General features: G+C 49.3%; 2 protein-coding genes across 7 annotated transcripts in view; one reads left to right on the forward strand and one right to left on the reverse strand.

Moving 5' to 3' along the window:
* Positions 1-106: 106 nt before the first annotated feature.
* On the forward strand, positions 107-7,263 carry CUNH19orf54 (chromosome unknown C19orf54 homolog). Of its 5 annotated transcripts, none has more exons than XM_048790874.1 (7): positions 107-1,251; positions 2,724-2,792; positions 3,248-3,372; positions 3,666-3,795; positions 3,886-3,956; positions 4,780-5,035; positions 5,348-7,263. In XM_048790874.1, exons 1-7 carry the CDS (start codon positions 932-934, stop codon positions 5,415-5,417), a joined length of 1,041 nt encoding a protein of 346 aa, XP_048646831.1. In that variant the 5' UTR covers positions 107-931; the 3' UTR covers positions 5,418-7,263. The 5 variants fall into 5 exon arrangements, with proteins under 5 accessions (XP_048646831.1, XP_048646833.1, XP_015352316.1 ...); XM_048790876.1 differs by lacking the exon at positions 5,348-7,263 and having other exon boundaries at positions 107-472; positions 1,126-1,251; positions 4,780-5,179; XM_015496830.2 differs by lacking the exon at positions 5,348-7,263 and having other exon boundaries at positions 4,780-5,179.
* Itpkc (inositol-trisphosphate 3-kinase C) overlaps positions 7,264-23,529 on the reverse strand; it is a 16,603-nt gene continuing 337 nt past the window's right edge. Inside the window, exons 2-8 of one of the 2 annotated variants that reach the window (XM_048790872.1) lie at positions 22,533-23,527; positions 17,794-17,893; positions 16,232-16,445; positions 13,776-13,980; positions 11,097-11,198; positions 10,477-10,548; positions 7,264-8,745 (exon numbers count right to left, since the gene is read on the reverse strand). In XM_048790872.1, coding sequence (XP_048646829.1) covers positions 8,542-8,745; positions 10,477-10,548; positions 11,097-11,198; positions 13,776-13,980; positions 16,232-16,445; positions 17,794-17,893; positions 22,533-23,527 — 1,892 coding nt within the window. In that variant the 3' untranslated portion in view covers positions 7,264-8,541. The remainder of the gene's footprint in view (positions 8,746-10,476; positions 10,549-11,096; positions 11,199-13,775; positions 13,981-16,231; positions 16,446-17,793; positions 17,894-22,532; positions 23,528-23,529) is intronic. The other variant, XM_048790873.1, reaches the window with a different exon arrangement.

The raw sequence follows: 23,529 nt of genomic DNA on the forward strand, positions 1-23,529 counted from the left end.
CTTGGGTTCCCGCCTCAACAGAAAAGTCCCGCCCCTCTGCAAGGAGTCCGGCCTCAGTCGCGCCGGAGCCTACAGACCAATCAGCGAACGTCACGAGCTTTTTGCCAATCGGGACGCGGCTCGTGCCCTAGTCTCTTCCGGAGGCAGTCCTTTGAAAGTCCCACCTCTTCCCTACAGCCGCGTGTCTTCTGTCACGTGATCGCCAAAGGGGTGGGCACGCGCCGCGCGTTTTGCCCTGCGACACAGGAAAATCTGTGTGCGGGGACGCCATTTCGCGCACAAGGAGACGGACGAGTTTTGCTTCCCAGACGCCATTCCCTATCCCAGCGATATTACGACTCCGTCGGGCCACCGAACTCAGCCTTCTCCTCAACTTACGGACTTTGCCCATTGTTGATTCCAGGACCTTCTCCGCACTAGACCATTTTCCCTACCCAGTGTCCGATTTGACCTCTTGACCTCTGGCTCAAAGGTCAGGTTCAAGCTTCTGAACTCGGGTTTGGGATGTGAAGGGGAGACAGAGTCTTAATTCTTCCATTCTCTAGCCCCAGGTTCTAGGTCTCACCATGCAGGCGCCCCATATTTCAAGATTGACCCAGGAATTCCCTAAATCCAGTCCCAGAGAATAAAATAATGCATGCACATTTTCCCTTAATAAGTCTCGAAATGCAGCCCAACCCACCTCAGTTCCATGCCATAAATCTGTTTCTGGATTTATGAACCCCACTCTGTTGACCCTGAGATACCTCAGGGTTTGAGTCAACCCTGGTTCTTCCTCCCATGGTTCCAGGTTTTAGCGCTGGTCTTTTCTGACCTGCTGCTCAGCTCCCAGACTCTAGAACTCAGTTCTAAAACCTTTCAAATCTAGGATCCTTTTGGAGGATCCTCCTTTCCCATTCTCCACCCCTCAGCCCATCTTATAGACCCCAAAATGACTTCTCCATGCTCGTCTTCCCTAGAACCCTCAATCCCACTTCGAAGATCTCCTGAACCTCAAGCCTCCATCGTCCCAACTCCTCCCCTACCCCCCAGTCCCTTGAACTTGGCCTTTCTACCCCAACCTTGTAGTCTCCAGTCCCATATTCCCCCACCACCCCCACTGCCTCCTCCACCTCCTGCCACTAGGGGTGCTCCCCCTCACGTCTACGGCCTGGAGAAGAGCCAGCTCCTGAAGGAGGCCTTGGAGAAGGCAGGCCCAGTCCCCACCGGCAGAGAAGATGTAAAGAGGCTCCTGAGGCTGCACAAGGACCGGTAGGGTCTTCCAGCCCCTCCCTATCCACCCAGGGTCTGACCAGACCACCTGTCCCCGGGTCCCTTCATCCATCTCCTCTCCAGTTTTCCCATTTCTCATGGTTCTAGTTCCCTGCCTAGGCCCTTCAGCAGTGGTGCGCCCCCCCACAGTGAAGAAAGCTGCTCTCAAAAGTGCCTACTCCAGAGGCAGAAATTTTCACAGCCTAGAATGATCAGGGCTGTGATGACAGAGCCTAAAGACATCGCCTAACCCAGGCTGAGAGGTCACTGGGGGGCTTCTGGAGGGGGGGAACCCCAGCATAGCTGAGCAAGTCAGGTAGGAAGGATGTGATGAGAGTGTACTGCCTGGGCAGAGGCCCAGAGTAAAATGAGGACATGTTCTTTTTCAGGTACTGCAAATGCTCCTTAACCAGACAGACACAGGGCAGAGATGGGCCTGGGAAGGTGGGCGAACCAGCTCACATGGGATATGGTGGGCCTTGTGAAGGGAGTTGGACTTTCCAGGACACTGGGGAGTCAAGGAGAGGCTTTGCCTCATGAGAAGAGTTCAGGGTCTCAGGGAGCATCCAGGGACTCTGACAGTAGGGGAGGGAAGGGGGCTAGACATTTCCTAGGGACATGATTTAGAAAAGAGAAAAAAGAATTTGCCCAGATGCACAAAGGAACTCCTGAACTCTCCAGCCCTTACTACCCAAGCCACTGTGAGGCAAATTGAATGCAAAAACTGCTTGTCAGTGCATGTGCATGATTAGTATGTATCAGATATTATTGTGTTTTTAAGTATTAAGTTACTGTGACTCTCAGCAACCCCATAAGATAAGAACATCTCATTTCCACAATGAGAAAACTGAGGTTTATAGTGGTGAAGTCACTTAGCCACGGTGCAACGAGAAAGGCCCCTTTGAACTTTGGCAGGGGGTGTGGTGCTTCTAACCACCCTGCTGTGGTGTCATTCCCCTTTGCCAGGAGACATCCCATACTGGGAACCAGGGTGGGGCTGGTCAGGCCTGCAAAGATTGATTATCAAGGTGATCTCTTAGGCCTTAAGCTTGTTATTACCCAGTTTTATTCAAGGATGAATTTAGAGATTTTCATCTTGACTTTCACCTTGTTTAACAGACTTTAAGGAAAAAGAAAATATCACAGAATTTTGGTATAAGACACCTCTTTGAAACATTCCCTCAAATTTTTCTGACTCCTAGTTGCAAAGTTTATACATCTGCTCTTTGCCCTTCAACTCTAGGGAGAAGGCAGGGAGCAGGCAAAAGAACAATTCCCCCCAAACAGATGAGGAAACTGAGGCTCAGTGAAATTAAGTGCCTCATCGGGAGAGAAGGAAGTCAGTGACTGAGCCAGGATCAGCCCTCAGGCCTGTTCCTTGTGTTCCCTTTCCTGTCCACCTGCTGCCAGCTGGACCTCAAGGGGAACCCTCAGAGCTATTCCCTTGTGACCTTCATGTGGCTCTACTTCAGGTTCCGGAGTGACTTGCAGTGGATCCTCTTCTGTGGTGACCTGCCCTCCCTCATCCAAGAAGGCCCTCAGTAAGTGCCCCAGTGTGGGACCTGCCCTGGCTCTGCCCTCCCTGGGTTTCCTGAGGACTCACCTGGGAGTATGGAAGACTCCCAGCTTGGAGAGGAGAGGGAGAGGAGAACGTTGCCCTGCGGGGCCTGGGGCATGCTTAGTGAATAGTGGAACACACAAGCAAGCGAGTGAGCTCCAATTGAGGGAACAAATGAACCTGGTCCATTGGTCTAATTCTACTTTGGCCCCTATTCCCAGTAAGCGTCCTTGACCTCTGTCCGCACCCTCTAGCCCTGGGCTCAGGCCTGGGCCATCCTCTGTCATAACAGGGAATCAGGTATCCTCGCCTGGCCTGGGAAGGGGAAAGAGAGCTCCCCCAGAGCAGCAAACCTGTTCCCCACTCCTGCTCCAGGGATAAAGGGAGCCCAGTAATGGCATGAAATAAGGGTTGAGGGTCAAGACCTGTCTCTTCCAGATGTGGGTTGGTGGCCTTGTGGATGGCAGGCACTCTCCTATCACCCACCAGCGGCATCCCCCTGGAGAGACTGGTGCAGGTAGCCAAGGAGAGAGGCTACACTGCCCAGGGAGAGATGTTTTCTGGTGAGTTGGGTCGGGAAGGGTCCCAAGCCCCCGGCTTCATTGGCTTTCCCTAGGAAGGAACCAGGAAGTTGGTGGGTTGCTGTAGGCACGTGTGAGGGGGATCTCATTCCATTTCCTTGGCCTGTCTCTTTGCCTTCTGCCACCTCCTCTCTGTGACCATGAACTTGGGGCTGACCCCCTTTCTGGATTTGTGCCTCAGAGCTGATGGGCATGGTGAGGGATAGAAACATGGGTCTTGTTAACAGGGGGCCGGGCACGTGCTAAGCCATCTCTGTGTGTGCTCTCACCTACAGTGGCTGATATGGGCAGGCTGGCCCAGGAGACATTGAGCTGTCAAACCGAGCTGCTCTGTGGCGGCCTGGGTGGTCCCAACAGAGACCTTGTCCTGCAGCACCTTATCACTGGATATCCCCTGCTTATCCCGTATCCCAGGGTCTAGGAGTGAGCAGGGCAAGTATGGCAAGGGTGGGTCTCAGGACCGTCCCATGGTTTTGACCTTAACACCAGCACCAGCTACGATGAGGACTTCAACCACGAACCGTGTCAGAAGAAGGGCCACAAGGCCCACTGGGCAGTGTGTGCAGGTGAGTGTCCCCCCCTTTGCCCCTGTGCCCCTCCCCCTGCATCTTCCCAGGCCCATTAACCCTCTCACATTCTCCCTCCTGGGCTGACACCTACACAGCCAGGCCATGCACTCACATCATGGACCAGTGCTGGGCCACCCTTCCCCACTGGGTTCTGAGCACAAGACCTGGCAGGCAGCAGGTGCCTCAGACGGCTGGCCGTTGGGATTTCCACAAACAGGAACTCAGAGTGCAGACTCAAGTGTCAGGCATCCTGGGCTCTGGGCCCAGCCCAGCCACTTCTAGGCTTTGTGACTCTGGGCAAGTTTCTTCACCTCTCTGGGGCTCTGTTTCCCATCTGTAAATTGGTTACAGTAGAACCTACCTCATAAGGCAGCTTTATAGGAAGGCCACCTAAAACTCAAGAGTAGCACTTGGCACATTACATGGCTCAGTAAATGTCACCATTATTGTCATCATCATTCCATTTGCGTGAAAGACCAGATTTGTGCATGTCAGGACGCCAAGATCGAGGATGTGCTGGGCCTCTTCATGACTCTGTGGCCTTGAGACCTTCTCTCTCTAAACCTATCTTTCCCAGACAGCTGGAGATGATGGTGTTTCCTCTGTCAAGTGCTACCATGCCACCTGCCCTGAGCTTGTGGGAAGTGGGACTTAAAATGTCTGCAGCTTTGAAGCCAAGTGCCCCGGGTCTCAATCCAGCTCACCGGTGTGCCCACTGTTCTCCGTTCTCTGTTACATGGGGATTGAGGCAGCACATTCCTTGGAGGGTTGGAGGGAGAAGAAATCAGGGCATTGCCACTCATCTCTTCATATTTCCCAGGGGTACTGCTGGGTGTGCAGAGTGTGCCAAGCCTCGGCTACACTGAGGACCCTGAGCTGCCTGGCCTTTTCCATCCCGAGCCTGGCGTGCCCTGCCGGCCACCATCCATGCCAGAAGAAGGCTTCCCGGGAGCTGTCTTCCTTCTCTCCAAGCAGGGCAAGAGTTGGCACTACCAGCTGTGGGACTATGACCAAGTCCGGGATAGCAACCTGCAGCTGACAGACTTCTCACCCTCAAGGGCTACTGACGGACTGGTGTATGTGGTGCCCACTGGTGGGGTGCGGGCTGGCCTCTGTGGCCAGGCCCTGCTGCTCAGACCACGAGAGTCCAGCAACTAGCTGGGGTGTGGGTGCCTGACTGCCCCTTGGATCTGTCACCATTTAAAGAGTGCCCCAACTTCTCTTTCTGTGTGATACCTAAAGGTCTGGGCTGAATCTCTGAGAGCTTTCCACCTAGAGATCCTTCATCAGGGTCCCCCCACCCTTCCCATTCAAGCCTGGACATTGTCCCAAGTTCAAGCCCAAGCCTGTCTCTTCCAGATCAAATACCCATTGATTCCTATCTCCAGATCCTGTGTCCTGCACAGCCCACCTGAGTGTGCCATCCACCTCCTTCTCTCCAAGGACTACATTTTCTAAGCCACCATGACCTTGCTGGACATCTGCAGGAGCCTCCTTCCTGGACCCTTCTGCCCCGCTTCTGCTCACAGAACAGAAACTAAATGCTTCCCACTCAGCTCCCCTCTGCTTGTCCTAGGCTGTTCCTCATGCTCTGCCTACTGGCCTTACTGGTCTTTCAAGTCCCTAGAGTGTTAGGTACCACTTCCTCAGGGGAGAGTCCCAGGACCTAGGCTAGGTGCCTACCATGTCTTCTGGGTATTTCAAGTCCCATCTGAGAGCACGTAGATCTGCCAACCCCCTTACCCGTGTTAATTCACAAGTTCTCCAGCCCTGTAAGGGAAGTACTTAGATTCCCTGTCTTAGTCCATTTTACACAAAATACTTGAAACCTTTGCAAAGAATAGGGTTTATTTGGCACTCTAGAGTGCTGGGAAGTCCAAGAGTGTGGCTGGCACCTGGTAAGAGCCTTCTTGCTCCTTTTTTTTTTTTTTTTTTTTTGGTACCAAGGATCAAACCCAGGGGCATTTAACCACCAAGCCACATCCCAGCCTTTTTTGTTATTTATTTTTATCTTTATTTTGAGACAAGGTCTCACTAAGTTGCTTAGGGTCTTGCTAAGTAGCTGGGGCTGGCTTTGAACTTACGATCCTTCTGCCTCAACCTTCCAGGTCTCTGGGATTACAGGCGTGCACCACCACAACAGGCTCCTTGCTCTTTCTTAACAAGGTGGAGGGCATCCTACAGCAAGACAGAGCAAGCTCAGCTCAGGTTTCTCTTCCTCTTAAAAAGCTGCTGCTGCTCTCAGGGGGGCCTCAAGATCTCATCTAATTCCAATTATCTCTTAAAGGACCCACCTGCAGATGCCATTAACAGGAATTTGGGGATGAGGTTTCTCACACATGAACTTAGGAGGGATATATTCAAATCATAGCAAATCTTCCTCCCCAGTTTGACAAATACCCTGAGGCCTGAAGAAGTGGAGTCACTAACCCCAAAACTCACATGGCTGGCAAGTGGCAGAATCAAGATTCAAAACAGGTAGTGTCTAGCCACCAGTTAAGCTGCCTCAAAGCTCTCTGAACCTCATGGTGGTGCTGACCACAAACTGGTCTTTCCATCTATTGGTACAAACATACATGAGTGAGTGAGAGCTGTGATTTTGGGGGGCGGGGGGGCACCGCACCACTCATTTACCTCCCCAGCCCTTTTTTTTTTTAAGTTGTAGTTGGACACAATACCTTTATTTTATTAATATTTTTTATGTGGTGCTGAGGATGGAACCCAGGACCTTGAACGTGCTAGGTGAGCACTCTACCTCTGAGCCACAATCCCAGCCCAATCCCCAACTCTTTTTATTTTTTGTTTTGAGACAGGGTCTTGCTAAGTTGCTAGACTGGCAATTCTGCCTCCGCCTCCTGAGTCACTGGGATTACGGGTGTGCACCACCTAGTGTTATGATTCTTAGGTTAATGAAAACCTATTATCTCCACTCTGAAAGGGAAGAACTGCAGTGTCCCTGCAGCACCCAGCAAAGTCACTTATGGAAACTACAGTGCAGTGTTTCCAACCAGTGAATGGGATAAAGAAGAGGTGCATTCCCATCCCAGCCTGATATTTTGGTTGGCACTGTCCCTCTAGTGGCCTGTCCTGGGAGCCCCTGAGAGCAGAGCTGGGAGCTGTCTTCACCACTGTGTCCCCTGTATTGTCCAGCATAGAGCCAGGCATAAGAACAGCACTGAGTGGATGAACCAGCTGACCCAGAGCCTGCCTCTGTCCCAAAGTGTTCATTACCCCACCCAGCACTATGCTCAGAGTGTGTGGATTTGAGCCTACACTCCCAGATACAAAGAAGAATACCACAGCGTTTACTTTGTCCTGTTTATTGGGGTGTTGTCATGGGTGGGAGGCAGGGCGAAGCCATTTTGCCTCCTAACAGCTACCCCATCTAACAACTACCAAGTGTATAAATAAGTATAAAGATGGTCAGTAGAAAAGGAGGACCAACCTCAGCCATGGAAGACATTAGGGATCCAGCTTAGGAAGAGGTAGGTACCTGTCCTCCCCATGCCCATCCTCATGGGCCAGGAAACAAAAGTCACAGGTGCTGGGGCACTGGGACATGAGCTGTCTGCAATACCCCAGGGCTCTGGAGTCTTTGGTTTTGACCAAATTGCAAACCCAAGGTCATGCCAGAAGCTGCACCACTTGTGCTTCTGGGCCAACCTGGTGCTTCACTGGGTTGGGGGCTGGATTGGGTAAAGTCCCTGTGGAGCAAGGCAGCACTTATTCCCAAGGAGGAAACTCACTTCCTGTTGCTGCAGTCCACTAGAGGGAAGGAAACAGAAAAGCCCAGAGATAGGGGCAGGAGGAGGAGGAAGTCCTGAAGCTGGATCTGGTGCACCAAGGAACAAGTTTGTGCTGGTCACAGTGCTGGCACCCAGGCTGGATGTGGCTGTGGTTTGGGTCTGCAGCAGGTTGGCAGAATTCATTTGAGGAATAGGGAGGATCCCACAGAGTCCTGGCAAGGCAGGATAGGTAAGCTGCCCCACCCAGCAGTATCAGCCCTAGGGCAGCATCAGCAGATGTCCCATGGTGTCACACCTTTGGCCTCTGTCACTTAGCACTTGGATGACTTCCAGATAGATATTGGGCCATCACTCCCTCAAATGGACAGGCAAATCCTGTACTTCATAAGTGATTTCCTGGCTCTCAAGGGCACCAAAGACGAACCTGACCAGGTCCAGGGCTCGGAGCCAGCTGGGAGCATGAGGAGGTTGACAAGGAGGCAGTTACAGGTCACTCACGTGGCCATGTGCACTGTCATGCCTGTACCCTTTGATGACTGATGTGAACTCAGGCAGTGTGGTTTAGCTGTGACCTCTGGCATCCCCTGGGAAGACACCTTGGCTAGTCAGGGGACCTGGTTCTGGTTCTGTTGACTCACTATGACCCTAACTGGTCACATTCCTCACATTGCAGGGAAGCCAGGTGCTGCCTGGTCTCCCAGGGCCCTTCAGACCTTCTACACTGGTCTTGCGCTACAATATAACCTCTCCCATCGCCAACCTCAGGCCCCCTCAGCATTTTGGGGCTCCTCCAGCCACACTGGCACCATCCAGTAAACCTGGCAGCCTTGGGTGGGTCAACTCTGGGTGAGCCCCTGAAGGAGATGGATCAAGTTGTCCAGGCCCCAGAGATAGCCGTCCTCCCGGTTGCCTTCAGTCCAGGGCAGCCTGTGGCTGAGCGTCTGGTGGTCAGGCAGAGCCACTGTCTTGCCAAAGTCTATCATCCAGACCTTGGCCAGGCCAGTGTGGTCGTGCACAAAGAGGAGGGAGCTGCCCACTACCTGCAGGGGAGAGAAGACAGTTAGCTGGAAGGAGCAGGCACTGCCCGGGGTCTGTTCCCGGCTAGCAGCAGAGCAGGGTGATGACAGTATGAAACCAGGAGCCAGGCTGTCAGAATTCAAATCCCAGCTCCACTCCTTACTGGCTGTGCACACTTAGGCAGTTTTTTTTTTTCTTTTGTTTTTTTTAAAGTTATATACGGACACAATATTTTATTTATTTTTATCTGGTGCTGAGGAGCGAACCCAGTGCCCCACACATGCAAGGCAAGTGCTCTGCCACTGAGCCACGATTCCAGCCCCTTGGGCAGGTATTTTAACCCTCTGTGGCTGCTTCCTCATACAAAATGAGAGTAATTGCATTTGTCTCAGAGACTGCTGTACATTCACACCTGTGTATACATATTTCACATTTATATGTCTATATGACCATACAGGGTATACTGCAATCTGAGGTAAATGAAGAAAAACTGGAAATCCCAATTTTGGCATGAAGTCCTACATCTTAAATTGTGGCAACTCTGTTTTTAAAATGTTAAATCACCAGGCAAGGGAAACCAAACACAAGGACAGAAGAGATGGGGTGCCCACGGCTCCTCTTTGTGACTTCTGTGTAAACCCTAAAGGCAGTGACAAGAACAAGGGTGACATTTGATAAACAAACATGACAATGACAGCTGGCACATACTGATGGTTTACTATGGGCGGGGCTCCAGTGTATTAGCCCATTTAACGTGTGCAACATCTACGTGGCAGTGCTGCTGTTACTCATCCCATAGGTAGGGTCACTGAGGCCTCCAAGAATGGCTGCCCAGGCAGAGGCGCCTCGGGAGCTGGGATCTAAACTGGAGTCAGCCTGACTCCCAGATCAGTGCTCCCTCAGCAGAGTCAGGGATGCTAGGAGAGGCGAGCAGGGTGGGAGGGGCAGACCGAAGTGCTGGAGAGAGGAAAGGATGCGCATGGGTGACGCCACCACTTCACAGACTTCCCAGCACAGCCTCCGAGGATCCCTGTATCTCGAGAGAGAGGGGCTGGGAGCCAGGAGGAGGGCAAGAGCCACCACACAAGGAGGCATAAATAACAACTATGGAAAACTATGACACCGGCTGGGGCTGGGGCTCCGTGGTAGAGCATGTGCCTAGTATGTGTAAGGCACTGAGTCTGATACTCAGCACTGCATATAAATAAATATATAAAAATAGAAGTACTGTGTCCATCCACAACTAAAAAATATATATATTTTTTATTGTAAATGGACACATTAACTTTATTTTATTTATTTATTTTTATGTGGTGCTGAGGATTAAACCCAGTGCCTCACACATGCAAGGCATGCACTCTGCCACTGAGCCACAATCCCAACCTAAAAAAATATATATTTAAAAAAAAAGAAAACTGTGACATCAACTGATAGTAAGAACAAGGAGTTACATGCCTTTGTATGTCCCAAACCTGTGGTACTCTCACACCTTCACAGCCCTGGGAGGAAAGTACTAGTGTTCCTGCCCATCTTGAAGAGGAGGAAACTGAAGCCTAAGAGTGTCAGTCAGTGGCCAGGGTCACACAGCAGAGACAGCCTTCATTTCCAGGCCACCTGACAAGTCCATGCTCCTCACTGTCCCACCTCCTGAAATCCCCTTTCCTGGGTCCCAACGTGGGGGCTCCCCTTTTATAACTTTGTCCTTCATGCCTGGACCCCAGTACCCCCAAGCCTATGTCAGCCAGGGCTCGCACCTCATGGGTCTTGAAGAAGGGAGAGTTCTCCAGAGCTTCTCGAAGTTCTTCTAGGCGTGTCACGTACTTTTTCTGAGTGTGAAAGGAAGAGTGCCTTGGTTAGCACAGAAACTCTATGAGCCCTTTGTGAGCCACCTTGAAATCTGACCTCGTCCTGTACCCTCAAAGGAATGGACACACTCTAGCCAGCAGGCAATACAGAGTGACATGGGGAAATGGGGGTGGGGGCAGGGGAGCCAGGGATGGAATGCGTTAAGGTGGCACAGACAAGAGCGAGGCAGATGACGTGAATACCCATGAATTCTAAGAGGTAGAGTTGTGTTTTCCCCTTCCCTTGGAGCGAGGCTTGATTCTATGATATGACCAGCTTTGGCCAATGCAACATGGCCATTCTGACACCAGGCATCAAGAGGCCTTGTACTTTTCTCATTGTCTTAGCTCCCTGCTTCCAAGGAGAGGCAGCCACAGATGCCAAGTCCACAGCTAAAACAGAGGCCAGGCCACTGGACAAGCTGGCCTCAGCCAAGCTACTGGATCACCGCAGACTCTGATCAAAGCTGGCCAGGGTCACCAAACCCAGCCAAAGCCAATATACTTTGACACATGGGCATCCCACTCACCAGGATTCCATGGTCCCTGTCCACAAAGTCCTCCAGCACCTTTGTCACCTGCTCCACTGCCTGTGTCTTCTTGAAGTTGGTGTTGCAGGTGCCATCAGCTTTCTGCAGGACAAGGGGTAAAGGGGCACTGTCAGGCTGTTTTCCTGCCCACCCCAGACACAAAGCGACCTCAGGCACCTCCCTGGCTACCAGCCTGCCTCCACGCTTGCCTGATGTTTGGGAAAAACCAGCCAGTGCAGCCCAGCCCCATGTCACTCTCCCAAGCAATCTGTCTTTCCAAGTCTAACCTTGAACCTCCTGGTTGAGCCAGTCTGACAAAGAGCTTTTAAGAGGAAGGGATCCAGGGTCATGAACCTGCCACTGCCTAGCTGGGTGGTCTTAAGCAAGTTAGTTCACCTGCGTCAGCACTGGACTCCTCATCTAGAAAATGGGAATTGTGTTGCAATCTACTTCCTAAAGCTGATGTAAGAATTAGAGGGGACTGGATGTGAGCACACAGCATGCAATGAATGAGGCAATTGTTACTTTTCATATTTGAGAGGGTCACAGAGAAGACACACTGGGGCACATTCTACCACACAGCCAGGTGCTACGTGGGCACTGCTACTTGAAGGTGAGAGGACAGACAAAGATGAGGGAGACAGTCAATGGTATCAAAACAAAGAAAGAATAATCAAGGTGAGCTGGGTGCGGTGGCGCACACCTGTAACCCAGCTCCTCAGGAGGCTAAGACAGGAAGATCAAAAGTTCAAGGCTAGCCTCAATAACTTAGTTAGGCCCTGTCTCAAAAAAATAAAAAATATGGCTGGGGATGTAGCTTAGTGGTAAAGCACCCCTGGGTTCAATTCCTGGTACCAAAAAAAGAAAGTGTAGCCAGGCACAGTAGCACACTCCTGTAATCCCAGGGACTTGAGAGGTTGAGGCAGGATTGCAAGTTTGAGGCCAGACTGGGCAACTTAGCAAGACCCTGTCTCAAAATAAATAAATAAATAAATAAATAAATAAAAAGGGCTGGGGATGTGGTTTAGTGTAGAGCACACCTCAGTTCAACCTGCAGAAAAAAGAAAAAAGAATAAGGAAGGAGTATAGGGAGCTAAGAGGAGCTAAAAAGGGGACCCTGATGTAGTGGGATGGAAATTAGTGAGGGTTTCTTTGAGGAAGTAGAAATTAAAAGAATACAGAAAAATGATGGAGAGTCAACCAGGGGACCAAGAGAGGGAACAGGGCTTGGATGTAGCTCAGTGGCAAAGCACTTTCCTCATACACGTGAAGCCCTGGGTTTAATCCCAGTTCCAAAAAAAGGAAAGACAAAAGAACAGAGGGAACAGCATTTCTGGCAGAAGGAACGGCATGTAGAGTCCCCATGGCAGGAAAAAGCAGGACCATTTCAAGGAAATGAAAGCACTTCCCTGTGGCCTGAAGACAGATAGAGGAAGAGAGAGTTAAGAGATTCAGTGTAGACCCAGAGAACACTCTGGCCATGGCACTTCTGAGGTACTCAGAAGCCATGGAATGGTTTTTAACAGAAGGATGGTGAGGTCATATTTGTAACTTAGAAAGGCAGCTCAGGCCAGAGGATGCACAGCAACAGTAAGAGGAGTTTTGTCATCTCTAGCAAAATTGTCAATGTGTCTAACCTTTGACCCAATAGTCCTACTTCCAGAAACCTAGTCTGTAGCTAAATCTACATATCTGCAAAATGTCTTATGTACAAAGTGATTCATCAAGGCATCATAACAACAAAACATGGAAACAATCTGGTGTCCACTTATGGAAACCATGGCACATCCACAAAGAGAGAATTACCCAGCTGTAAAAAGGGAAGGAGTAGGGAAGGGGAGACTCTCTATGGGATGATACAGAAAACTCCCCAGGATTTTTTTTTTCTTAATATCGTATCTATCTATCTATCTATTTATTTATTTATTTATTTAATGTGGTGCTGAGGATCAAACCCAGTGCCTCATACATGTGAGGCAGGTGCTGTACCACTGAGCCCCAGCCCAGCCCCAACTTCCCAGGATATTATTACTGTTAAGGGGGAAAAGCAGAGTGCTAATCAGTGTGTGGACAGAGGAAAATTTAGGATAAACAATTTATGTGAATTTTCAGGAAAAACTACAGAAACTGACAAAGTGGTTCTGCGTAAGCAGGCGGGAAAGTCGACGGACAGGAGAAGCACAACAAAGAGCTGGAAGAGAAGGTTCTCCCTGTAGGCTCTTCTGAACTATGTGAACAGCTATTCAAACGATTAATTTTAAAAAGCAAAAATAGGCATGCATGAGGAAAAAGGAAAAACCTTCATAGCAGAGGAGAAAGGATCCCTCTCGCGATTGTGTTGGACAACAGATCACGGCTGGCCAGACTAGGGCCAGGAGCCCAGCAAGGCTAGGGCAGAAGAAAACAGGTCTAGACTTGAACATGGCCATGGGAAGGGAGAGAAGACGGCGTCTAAGACGCTCAAGGAGGCAGATACACAAAACGGGCTCTGATGGATGCAGGGACCAAGGAAAAGTGGGGCCTTGTCCAGGGCTGATCTTTCCATCCTCTGAAGTTCCCTGTTCTCTCTCCAGATTTGCTTCTTTCCTGAGTCCCCTGACACCCATTTTCCCTAAGAATCCACCCCCAGATCTCGTTCTAGGCCTGCTAGTGACAGGCCAGCCATCTCTTGGCCCTCACCTTGATGCCTTCGATTCGGAAGCCCAGGGTGGAAGTTGAGCTCATGGTTTCCCTCCACTGCATGTAGCGGGGCTTGGTGACCGCGCCCTGGGCATGCTCCTCAGGGGTGGGGGCCCCAGGGTCCACAGCCACCATCTTCTCATACATGTCCTTTCGGGGCCGGGGCCGTTCTCGCGCCTTCACCAACTCCTCTTCCAGGTAGGTCCTGAGCACAGAGAGGATGTGGCAAAGGAAATCATGAAGCACAGAGTGGGAGCTCACACTCCTGATATTAAGACAGACCAAACGAAAAAATGGACAGGACAGAACAGGTCCACAAATAGACACATGCACATATTCACCCAGTTTATGAAAGAAGCCACAGCAATTTAGTGGGAAAAGGGAAGTCCCTGTAATTAATGGTGCTGGGTCAACAGAATGTCCACATTCTAAAAATGATGAACCCCAGCTTCTGCCTCACACCACACAGACATTAACTCTAGATGGATTGCAGCTCTAAATGTGAAAGTTAAAAACAATAAAGCTTGCAGAAGAAGACAGGAGAATATCTTCATGAGGATCTCAAGTCACCTGTAATCCCAACAAGTTAGAATGCTGAGGTGGGAGAATCACAAATTCAAGGCCAGCCTCAGAAATTCAGTGAGATCTCATCTCAGAATAAAGAGTAAAAAGGGGGCTGGGGGGCTGTGGCTGTGGCTCATCGGCAGAGTGCTTGCCTAGCATGCATGAGGCATTGGGTTCGATCCTCAGCACAACATAAAGAATAAACAAATAAAATAAAGGTATTCTGTCCATCTACAACTACAAAAAAAAAATTTTTTTAAAGTGGTGGTGGAGGGGCTGGGGTTGTGGCTCAGTGGTAGAGCGCTTGCCTAGCATGTGTGAGGCACTGGGTTTGATTCTCAGCACTGCATGTAAATAAATAAAATAAAGGTCCATTGACAACTAAAAAATATTTTTAAAAAAGTAAAAAGGGGGGCTGGGGATGTGGCTCAAGCAGTAGCGCGCTCGCCTGGCATGCGTGCGGCTCGGGTTCAATCCTCAGCACCACATACAAACAAAAATGTTGTGTCCGCCAATAACTAAAAAATAAATATTAAAATTCTCTCTCTCTCTCTCTCTCTCTCTCTCTCAAAAAATGTATATTAAAAAAAAAAAAGTAAAAAGGGTTGGGGATGTAGCTCAGTGGAAGAACATACCTGGTTCAATCCCCAGTCCTACCAAAAAAAAAAATGTACTTCTATTTATCAAAAGTTTGATACCCCTTGATATTCAAATGGTTGGGACCAGAAGTTTTTCAGATTTCAAAGTTTCTTTTTTTAATATTTGCATAGATATATGTTCATAAAATTGCAGATTTACAGAGCATTTCAGATTTCAGAGTTTTGTATTAGGAATGCTCAGCTGGTATCAGGAGAGTGAAGCAGGAGAGTTGGAGAATATATACACATATATTTTTGTGTGTATATATACAACAAGAGACTATCCAGAATATATAAGGAATTATAAATCAAAAAGAAAAAAAGATGAATGGGAATCATGGTATATCTGTAATCCCAGCAACCTGGGAGACTGAGACAGGAGGATCGTAAGTTCAAGACCAGCCCCAGCAACTTAGTGAGGCCCTAAGCAACTTGGTGAGACCATGTCTCAAAAATAAAAACTAAGGCTGTGCATAGTGGAGCACACCTGTAATCCCAGCGGCTCAGGAGGCTGAGGCAGGAGGATCATGAGTTCAAAGCCACCTCAGCAAAAGTGAAGCTCTAAGCAACTCAGTGAGACCATGTCTCTAAATCAAATATAAAATAGGGCTGCGATGTGGCTCAGTGGTCGAGTGCCCATGAGTTCAATCCCCAGTACCCCCAAAAAATAAATAAATAAATAAAACTAAAAAGGGCTGGGGATGTAGCTCAGTGGCAAAGTGTCCTGGGTTCAATCCCCAGTACCAAAAGAGAAAGGAAGAGAGAGAAATAGGCAAAAGATCTGATAGGTACTTCTCTCTCTCTCTTTTTTTTTTATTTTTAAAAAAATGTTTTCCCTTTCCCAACTTTATTTTTGTTTATTTAATTTTTTTATTTTTATGTTTTGGCAGTGCTGGGGATCAAACCCAGGGCCTTGAGCATCCTAGGCAAGCACTCTTCCACTGAGTTATACCCCTACCCGCTATTTGACAGGCACTTTTCAAAAGAAGATTTCCAATAGACAATCAACATATAAAAAGATGTTCAATTTCTTTAGTCATCAGAAAAATAGAAATTAAAACCAAAATGAATACCAGTACACACCCATCAAAAAGGTTTAAATTAGTAAGACAGAAGGCAATGCCAAGTCCTGGTACAAAGATGGAACAACTGGAACCGTCACACACTCCTGATATTGAAAACTGACTTGGCCCTGTTTTCAAAAATTCCCACCACATACTCTCTACTCCTGCCCCAGGGCAGTCCCAACCCCACCTGCTGCCCATTTTGCAGTCCATGATGGAGGGGCCCTCAAAGTCTGCCAGTAGATCTTCCATCTGGTTGAAGGCCTGGCCATCCCTCTGCACCATGCCATAGTAAGCTGGCACAAAAGGCCTCAGGGGGTCTCCCATCAGCTGTTCCAGGCTCTGCTGCTCACATTGACAGAAACGTTTCAGAATCCGACCATCCTCTCCTGCCTGGAAATTCCCTATGGGCAGCAGGACCAATGAGAGGGTCAGAAACTGGATCAGAAAGAAAATCCCTGCCCACCCCCACTCCCATCTCCCTGTATGCATCAGATCCAGGTCACACACAGGAGGGTGTGTGTGACCCTCCTGCAATGTGGTATCTCTTCCTCCCTGTGACTCTTTCAATCTTGGCCAGGAGTAGTCAGGGAAGGACCTATTTCTGCTCTCTGTTGCTTAAAGAGAGTCCTATACACAGCAGTGTGTCCTCATTTGTTTTGTAATTTGGGGTTGTGAGTTCATGATCTTCTGTGGGAATTTTGTGAGATCCGAGTTGAGAACATGACTTTCTAAAGATCTACAGTTGCTTCTGCCTAGAGTTCCCAGATGCTAACAACCAGGGCCTACTTAAGTTAATTTATTTATTTATTCCCACATGTTTTTTATTGGTTTAAGTTAATTTATAAATCTGGTGTTTCCTGTATCATAGATAGTATAGGATAGAATTCCAAATTTAAAAAAAAAATTCCAAATTTTATTGTGACAGTATGTTCAGATTATGTTTTCCAAAGAGGACCATGACAATATCTCCTGTTCTGCCTAAGATATTCTACTATCTGGCCCTTTATTAAAAGTGCTATGTGCTAGGCACTGAGTTTCTATGTGCTGCAAGAATTTGCTAGGTCCTGGGAGAAAACCATGCGGTTGCTGTTTACTGAGAGCCCACCATACTCTGACCATGAGGACAGGGCCAGGAATGATAATTTGCGTTTGTGAGAAGTCTGTATCCCCATCTCTCTATATATTTTGTTTTTGTTTTTGGTACTGGGCAGTGAACCCGGAGGCACTTAATCACTGAGCTAAATTCCTAGCCCCTTCTATTTTTTATTTTGAGATGGGGTCTAACTAAGTTGCTTAGAGCCTTGCTAAGTTGCTGAGGCTGGACTCAAACTTGTGATTCTCCTGCCTCAGCCTCCAAGTTGCTGGGATTACATGCATGTACCACTGCACCTAGCATGTTTGGGTTTTAACTCTTCAGTTCACCTTGCAAGGGAGCCTCCATATTAACCAATAGGGAAATTGAGGCCCAATAAAAGAAAGTAACATGCCCAGGGTCACCTATGAATAAAGAACATAACTAAGATTTAAACCAGGCCCACCTATCCCAGAATTGAGGTTCCACCACCCACCAGAATAATAGGGAATCACTTCGCCCTGACATACAAATGTCCAGTCCCAGGCCCAAGGGTTTTTGGTAACAACCCCATGAGTTGGGTACTATCACCAAGCCCATTTTATAGGTAGAAAAACTACCTATAAAACTACCACGCACCTCTACCCAGCCCTGCCAGCCCACCAACCCACTCTCACCAGCATGTCCGGAAAGCTGGACCCAAGGGTAGTGTTTACGGAAGGAGACCACGAAGGGTGAATACTTCAGAACCGTCTTCAGCTTCTTCCATGGTTTGCTCTGTGTGGAGCAGAGCAAGGGTGGGGTCAGGGCAAAGCTAAGCAGAGGACGGGCTGCAAGAGATGAGCAGCCAAGGTGGACCTGGGGTCTTGCCAGGGCCCGGCGGCTTTCTGGAATCACTGTTCCCAAGCTTGCTGGGGTGAACCCCAATCAATTCAGCAAGCGTGAGATCTCCAGAGGCCTCAACAAAGGTAGGGGAAACCCCTTGTCTCTGTCACCACTTTCTTTGTCCTTGTCTTATGAGTAAGGACAGGCTGGGTTTTGTCACTCTAACAACTGCCAAATCTCTTCCCTGCCCCAAAACATGGAAGCCCCATCTCTGCCCCCTAAATCAGGTCAAATGATAGAGGTGGAGTGAACAGATTCGGATGACCACAGAGACAAAGAAACAGTGACAGATGACAAAGTGATGACAGAAACAGAGACTGCAGTCATGGGAGCTGTTCACGAGTAGCTCCAGTACTTCCCCTTCCAGAGGTGTCCCTGCCCTCTTGAATTGAGGTTATTGACTTGCTTTGGCCAATAAATGGTGAGCAGAATTATCATTTTGGATGGAAAACTTCAGATGCAGTTCACGACTGTCTGTGTTCAGTCTCCTATTGAAGGGAAGAGGGGCAAAGAGTGGAAAGGAAAAGCTCCCTCAACCTGGACCCCTAAGTGAAGACAGCATGGGTCAGAGCCCCTCACCCACCATTAACCTGTGGCATTGCATTGTATGGACAAGAAAACTCTTCTTTTTCTAAGTTACTCAGATTGGGAACTATTTGTTACTGCAGCATCCTGATTTACCTGACTAACTCAGAGACAGGTACAGCATGGCGAAAAGAGAAAGAAATATGGAAAGGCAAAAAGAAACACAGATACAAATGCCAGAGAAAGAAAAAGATGGCAGAGAAAGAAAGAGCAAGTGTGTGTGTGAGACAGAGGAAGCAATAGAAAACCAGAGAAGGTCTAGTGGTTTAGTTCAGTGGTACAGGCAGTGTGACATATGCACAGGGCCCTGGGTTTGATCCCCAGCACTTCAAAAAAGAAGCAAACAGAAAACAGGACTTAGTTGTATCACACTGCCTTAACCACACACACACTCTCTCTCACTTTCTCTCTTTCTCTTTCTCTCTCTCTCTCTCTCTCTCTCTCTCTCACACACACACACACACACACACACACCCCACAAACACTCTCTACCCCAGGTACATATCAGTCCTTAGCAAGTACTGGGAGAATGGGTTGCCTCCAGAGAAGGCAGCTATGTGGCTCATTCCCCTCCCATCTCAAGAGTCAAGGGCATGTTCGCCCCACCCCTCCGAGCCCAGCTACCTAGCAGACATCTGACAGCAGGAGGGCAAACAGCAAGTCAGGGTGTAGGACCTTGGGATCCAGGAAGGCCTATTCCCTCTGCTGTGGAGGAGGTGATTAATCAAAGTTCCTGTTTACTAAGCACCTGGAACATTCCAGGCACAATAACAAAGACTCAGTGTGCCATACCCTATTTAATCCTAAAAACACAACCCCAGGAAGATCATTGTCTGTGTCACAGAGGAGGAAACAGACGCTCAGAGAGGTGAAACCAATTACCTAACATCACCCAGCACAGTGCTGGCGATCTGGCTCTGGTCTGATCTCACTCCTCTGGCTTATTCACTGCACTCCTGCTGGACAAGCTCATGAGGGCAGGGAGAAGGGCGCCATGGCCATGACTGTCCCCAGCACATGGCATGGCACACAGCAGGCACTCCAAAAACAAGTATCACTTGGAGGTTAATTGAGACTGCTTTTGTGTTTTGTTTTATTACAAATAGATTAAGCATCTTCTCTCTTTTCTTCTTTCTTCTACACACACACACACACACACACACACACTCTCTCTCTCTCTCTCTCTCTCTCTCTCTTTTTTTTTTATTTTTAAAAAAATGTTTTCCCTTTCCCAACTTTATTTTTGTTTATTTAATTTTTTTATTTTTATGTTTTGGCAGTGCTGGGGATCAAACCCNCTCTTTTTTTTTTTTTTTGCAGTGCAGGGGATGGAACCAGTGCTCTACCAGAAGTGACATACCCAGCCAGCTCTCTTTCTTTTTCTCTTAGGTCCAAGGGCTAATCTGGGCTTTCTCAGGTTTCATGACATCTCAGCTCACATACCCTGCTCCAGGAAGCCCTCTGATGCTTCAGGTCTGGCCAGACATGCTCTCTGGGTACCCACACTCCCCTGGGCTTCCGCCATCCCAGCCCTGATCACTCTATCATCCAGAGATCAGTCTGTTTCCCCCACTGGCCTGGCCATGGGAGCCCCATGAAAGAAGTATCTTGGTCACTGCTGTGTCCCCTGCACAGGCAACAGAGGACTAGACATATAGCAGGATATCAGGGAAGAACTGCCATCAGATTAGGAAAACAGGATTATGGGAAGGAAGGAAGGATGCCTTTAAGGTCTGACGGGACTTCAAAATTGAGCGAGAAGGAAGCAAGAGCATTCTGGGCAGTGGGAACAGCTTGAGCAATGTGTGGAGGCAGGAAAGCAGCAGGGTGTTCAGGGGACACTGTGTGCTTAGGCTTAGTTACAGCAGAAGGGTCAGAAGGGGAAAGGGATGCGAACAGGGGAACAAGTCTGAGACAGGAGGCTCTGAATGCACGACTGAGCTACTGAAGGTTCTGGGGAGCCCCAGGGAGCCCCCGCAGGCACAGGCAGGGAAAGTATCTGGTCAGAGATGGGCCCCAGAGGCAGCTTCTGGAAAGATAAGGAAAACTGGACGTAGGGAGGTCTAGAAAGAAGGCATGTTAGGGACAGATCCACACACCACAGGGTTACAATGACAGGTTGGAAATTCAGCTAGAACCGAGTTAGACACCAGCTCTGATTTGACTTAGCAAACCCTAGGCAAGTGATGTCATCTCTCTGTGCGTCAGTTTCTTCATCTGCAAAAGGGAGACAATAACAATCCCAGTCTTCTAGTGCTGTTGTGAGGATTCAAAGAGGCAACACAAATAAAGCACTTAGATAGTGCCTGGTAGAGCTGGGTATGGTGGCGCACACCTGTAATCCCACCTACTCTGGAGGCTAAGGCAGGATCCCAAGTCTGAGGCCAACCTCACAATTTAGCAAAGCCCTAAGCAACTTAGTGAGAACCTGTTTCAAAATATTTTTTAAAAAATTGAAAAGGGGAGCTGGGGAGTGTGGCTCGGTGGCTCAATCCCTGGTACCAAATTAAAAAATAATAAATAAATAAATAAAAATAATAGGGGCTGGGGATGTGGCTCAAGTGGTAGTGCGCTCGCCTGGCATGCCTGCAGCCCAGGTTCAATCCTCAGGACCATATACAAACAAAGATGTTGTGTCTGCCGAAAACTAAAAATTAAATATTAAAAATTCTCTCTCTTTCTCTCTCTCTCTTAAATAATAATAATAATAATAATAATAGTGGCTGGTACACAGAAAGGACTTGAATCTATACAGTATGTGATCTCCTTGGACAAATGACTTTCCCTCTCTGTGCCTCAGTTTCCTCATCTGGGGGACAATAGTATCAGTGACACAGAAGGTTGCTGTGAGGAGTAAATGATTTAACAGGACCAAAGAGCCTAGCAGGGGGTTGGGCATGAGTGACAGCTAGCTACTGTCATTTTTGTTGATATTATTATTATCAGTCACCCACTTCCAGCTCAGCTGTGCATCAGCCAAGGAGATGAGAGGGCAAGTAGACAAGAGCAATGGCAGAAAGCCCGGCAGGGGGCTCAGCCCTTGCCCTTCGGCATAAGCACCAGCACGTCCAGGCAGGTCTGTTTTCTTACAGCTGTGGACACACACGTGTGTGAACACGTCCCTAGGAGAGGCATGTGGGGTGAGGGAGGCTCAGGGCAGACTCCAGTCAGTGGCCCCAGCTCAATGGGAGGACCCAGCAGGGAAGCTGAGGAACCAGCGGGTAGACTGTGGACTGCATTCCCAGCCCCAGGTGAGGCTCCAGCTTCACATCTGTGCCTCCTCTGACCCTCCCTCCCTGAACCTGCCCAGCCAGCCCTTCTGATTCACCAGGGGAGAACCCCACCCAAGCTGGGGGTGAGGGTGGAGAATGTAAATAAGAGTCTGCAGGAGCTCCTTGGGGAGTTGCAGGGCAACAGGAGACCAGATGGGTCCCCAGCTGGGAACAAGGATTCCTGAGCATTTGGGGTTGGAACAGCCCTTGGAGAATCTGATGAAAGCTGGAAAGTTCAGTGCAGTCCCCAGGGTAGGGGAGGCTCATGACCCTTAAGGGAGTCACAGAACCCAGGCTAAGACATTTGGGGAAGAAAGTGCACTCTCTCTATTCCAGTGTTCTTCAGATTTGGGAGGTCACAGACTCCCCCTGGAGGATTCAACAGAAATCATAGAACCTTGCTGCAAAATTATGTGTGCACATATGACCATACAATTTCAGGAGTTGCTGAGCCCCATGAAGTCAGTCATTGTTGACCCCAGATCTAGAGACAAAGGAGGAAGGAGAAAGGAAAAAATACGGATACGGGGATGCCCAGAGTGGGTTAGTAACTTGGCATCAGAGGAAGATCAGTGGATAGAAGAGGTGCCTGGAGATGAAGTTGCTGACAGGTAGAGAATGTCCCAAGCAAAGACTGAGGGATGTGGCTCAGGAGCAAAATGGATCCCACTCACCCCAGACCTATCCTCAGGATCGCTGGTTCCTCCGCCCCCAGCCACCAAGTCATCCTCAGATTCGTCGAAAGAAGAGGCAGAGGAGAAGCCACCACTGCCCCCCTCAATTCGGGAGGAGGGTCCCATTGGCTGAGCTTCAGGTTCAGGGGTTTCAGGGGTGATGATGAGGCGGGGCACAGGGCACAGGGAGCTACACTCCAAGTGAGGGTACAGGTGAGTCACCAACTCCCCAGGTTCTGGTTCCTCTAATGAGTCATGTTGGTTGGATTCCCCCAAAAGACATTCTGCTCCAGGTACTGTTTGGAGACCATCAATGCAAGGCTGTGTCCAGGCTGATTCAGTATTCTGCTGTATCAGAGAGTCATGAGTCTGTGTCTCTGTCCAGGAGCCTTCGGTATCCTCTGGTGCTCTGAATTGTACATCAGTGTACAATTCTTTCCAAGAGCCATCAGCACTTGGTTCTATTGAGGGACAGGTTCCCTCTGAGTGAGTCCGGAGGTTGGACCTGCTCTTATGGGTCCAGAGGTTATCAGCCCAGGGCTTGACCCTCTCTGGCTGGGTCTGCCATCCAAGTATTTCTAGCTCTGTCCAGGGCTTATCAGCCTTTGGCTGTGTCCAGAGGCTGGCCCTCTCTGGCTGAGATTGGAGATCGGATCTGTGAGGATCAGTCCAAAAGCCATCTGTCTCCCTCCAGGGACCAGCGGTCTCCAGCCTTGACCAATGGCTCCTCCTTTCTGGATGTGTCCGGGAGCCCGACCGGTCTGGCTCCGTGTTTTGGCTGGGCCTTTCGGTCTCTGCTCCTAGGCCAGCTGCTTCAGGCTCAGCCTGTCCATCTGTCCAAGATTTTGTCTGCGGGCCATCTGTCCCTAGTTCAGGCACAAGGCCCATCCTGTCGGGCTCGGGGTGCAGGCTGGACCCCTCAGTCCAGGCTCCGGGTCCGCCCCCCTCCGGCCGCCCCGCCGGGCCTCCAGCACCCGGTCCCGGTCGCTGTTGTCCT

Source organism: Marmota marmota, unplaced genomic scaffold (genome assembly GCF_001458135.2).
Source record: "Marmota marmota marmota unplaced genomic scaffold, marMar, whole genome shotgun sequence".
Lineage (NCBI taxonomy): Eukaryota > Metazoa > Chordata > Mammalia > Rodentia > Sciuridae > Marmota > Marmota marmota.